This window comes from Labeo rohita, chromosome 1 (assembly GCF_022985175.1).
Source record: "Labeo rohita strain BAU-BD-2019 chromosome 1, IGBB_LRoh.1.0, whole genome shotgun sequence".
Classification (NCBI taxonomy): domain Eukaryota; kingdom Metazoa; phylum Chordata; class Actinopteri; order Cypriniformes; family Cyprinidae; genus Labeo; species Labeo rohita.
The window spans coordinates 39,285,623-39,288,198 of NC_066869.1; the positions used below are offsets into that span (position 1 = coordinate 39,285,623).

At 44.7% G+C, this 2,576-nt stretch overlaps 1 protein-coding gene across 1 annotated transcript; it reads left to right on the forward strand.

Annotated features, from left to right (window-relative positions):
• Positions 1–979: 979 nt before the first annotated feature.
• On the forward strand, positions 980–2,326 carry LOC127166560 (piggyBac transposable element-derived protein 3). Its single transcript, XM_051111931.1, has one exon. It carries the CDS (start codon positions 980–982, stop codon positions 2,324–2,326), a length of 1,347 nt encoding a protein of 448 aa, XP_050967888.1.
• The last annotated feature ends 250 nt before the right edge of the window (positions 2,327–2,576 follow it).

The following is a 2,576-nucleotide window of genomic DNA, read 5'->3' on the forward strand; positions in this document are numbered from 1 at the left end:
CTTGCATATTATCCCATTGGAATAAATAATGCAAACCTACATACATAAATGATAAAATCAAATACAAATTAATTTCATGTTTCTATTTCCAGAGCGTTTTTCTTTGCAAAGAGCATTGGAGCTACTTGAGTTAATTGATGGAGACAACTCCGATTTGGACGTGTCTGACAACGATGATCCCATCCTGGATGGCAATTACCAACCATCACCACAGGAGGAAAGCAGCAGTGAGGACAGTAGTGATGATGAGGACCCCATTCCTGAGCCCACTGACCACAGCAGAGGACGCAAACATGCAGATAGTGCAGATAATGGTTAGCCAAGACCCAGCAGATATTTGTTTATTTTATGCAGTTAGGGCCTTAGGGCTATGTGAAGGATTGGAAGCAAAATGCTTATTTACAAAACTTGTTGACAGGTTCATGGACAGGGAAAGAGACAGGTACAGGCACAGGCACAGGTACAGGTACAGGTTCAGGTTCATCCCGCACTCTCAGACGTCGCCGTCAAAGTCAAGAGATTGAGGCTGATAGCTCAGAAGATGACTTGGAAGAGTCAAGACCAAGACCAAGACAAACAAAAAAAAAGAAAAAGGGAGACTCTGAACAAGGTACTTGTTATTATTTTTGGCCTTCACACCTTGAGGGTAAATCTTCAAATTTCATATAAACTTCCACACAGATTCAAGTATTTTATGCACCAATACACCTCAATTGCTTACATGGGTAAAAATGTAACTTCCTACAATAAATACTATTTTTATTCTGATTCTGGTTGTGCAGGACGTGGACTACGCTGGAAGGCTACTCCATTGACGCCAAACCTGGCAGAGTATCAGCATCAGGACGAAACTGATCTAGACAGACATGGCTGGACCCCACTAGACTATTTTGAACAGTACATAGATAGAGATTTGATGATGACGATTGCAGAATGCTCTAATATTATGTCACTGTCTAAGAGTGGGGAGCCACTTAACATGACGACAGATGAGATTTACCACTTTTTTGGTGCCTGTATTTTGATGTCCTGCATCCGATACCCAACCATTAGGATGTACTGGTCCAAAGCCTTGAAAATCACTGCCATCACTGACAAATTCACACGTGCCAGATTCTTCAAACTGAGGGGAGCAATAAAAGTGGTTATTGATCATGATGTGCCAGAAGACCTGAGAATGTCGGACAAATTCTGGAAGGTGAGGCCTTTTCTGGATCGGATTCTGCAAGGCTGCTTGTCTCTGAATCGACCTGATTGCGCATCTATTGATGAGCAGATGATTCCTTTCACAGGAGCCTGTCCGTACAGACAATATCTGCCAATGAAGCCAAACCCAGTTGGCATAAAGAACTTTGTTTGTGCTACAGCAGATGGCATTGTGCTTGACTTTGAGCTGTATCAAGGCACAGGTTCACTGATTGGGAAGGTTGAAGAACCAGAGGGCCTGGGTTTAGGAAGCTTAGTCATCGAGCGTCTGTGCCAAACTCTGCATCGCGGCACAAAGGTGTATTGTGACCGGTTCTTCACCACCATTAAAGGTGCGCAACGAATGATGGGGAAAGAGCTGTACATGACTGGTACAATAATGAAGAACCGACTCGCTGGAGCGAAGCATAAGTTACCCAGTGACAAAGCCATGAAAAACGCAGGAAGAGGTACCTCATCAGAAGTTTCCGCTGAAGATGGAAAGTTGTGTGTAGTGAAGTGGTACGACAACAAACCAGTATTGCTGATGTCTGTTGTTCATGGTACACAGCCAGAAGACACCTGCCAGCGCTGGGACAAGAAAATGAAACAATATGTCACTGTCTCGCGACCAAGCATTATCCGTGAGTACAACAACAAGATGGGTGGAGTTGATTTGATGGATAGAATGATAAGTTACTATCGCATGAGCACCCGTACTAAGAAGTGGACAATGCGGATGGTAATGCACTTCACGGATCTGGCTTTAGCCAACAGCTGGCTACTCTACCGAAAAGACCATGCAATATGTGCTGGACCAAAGACAAGACCCATCCAGTTCCTTCAGTTCCGCATGGAAGTGGCTACGATCCTCTTGGCCCAGCATCACGGTGCAGATGCAGACCTTTCGACAGAGGAAGAAGATTCAAACCAGGGAGTGAAACGTCATGTGACAGAGTTGCCCCATGTCTCGGTCCGCAGGAGGGCTAATGCCCACCTCCCAGAGATGATCGGCCTGAAAAATGCAATGCGCTGCAGACAACTAGGCTGCACTGGAAGAACCCGAGTGCGTTGTATGACCTGCAAAGTGTTCTTGTGCTTGCAAACCGAGCGCAACTGTTACTCAGCCTTTCACACATAAGTGATGGCAGTGATTCTCAAGTTGTGTATATGTTCCTTGGTTCCTCCATGTTCTCTGACTCTGTGAAGGTCAATCAATCAGGTGACCTCTGGGCCTCTGTAAGCAGGCCTTGTCCTTCAGTGCTCAGTTATCGCAGCCTTTAACATGTTTCCTTTTTTACATTACCAATGCAAAATGTCACATGAGCTACTGTTTTTTCTTTTTTTCACTATGATGTTCAAAACACATTAGTAGCCTAATGCAAGAGTGG

Excerpts from the sequence above, each read along its gene's own strand:
- LOC127166560 (XM_051111931.1), top strand. The coding sequence starts at position 980 with ATGACGACAGATGAGATTTACCACTTTTTTGGTGCCTGTATTTTGATG.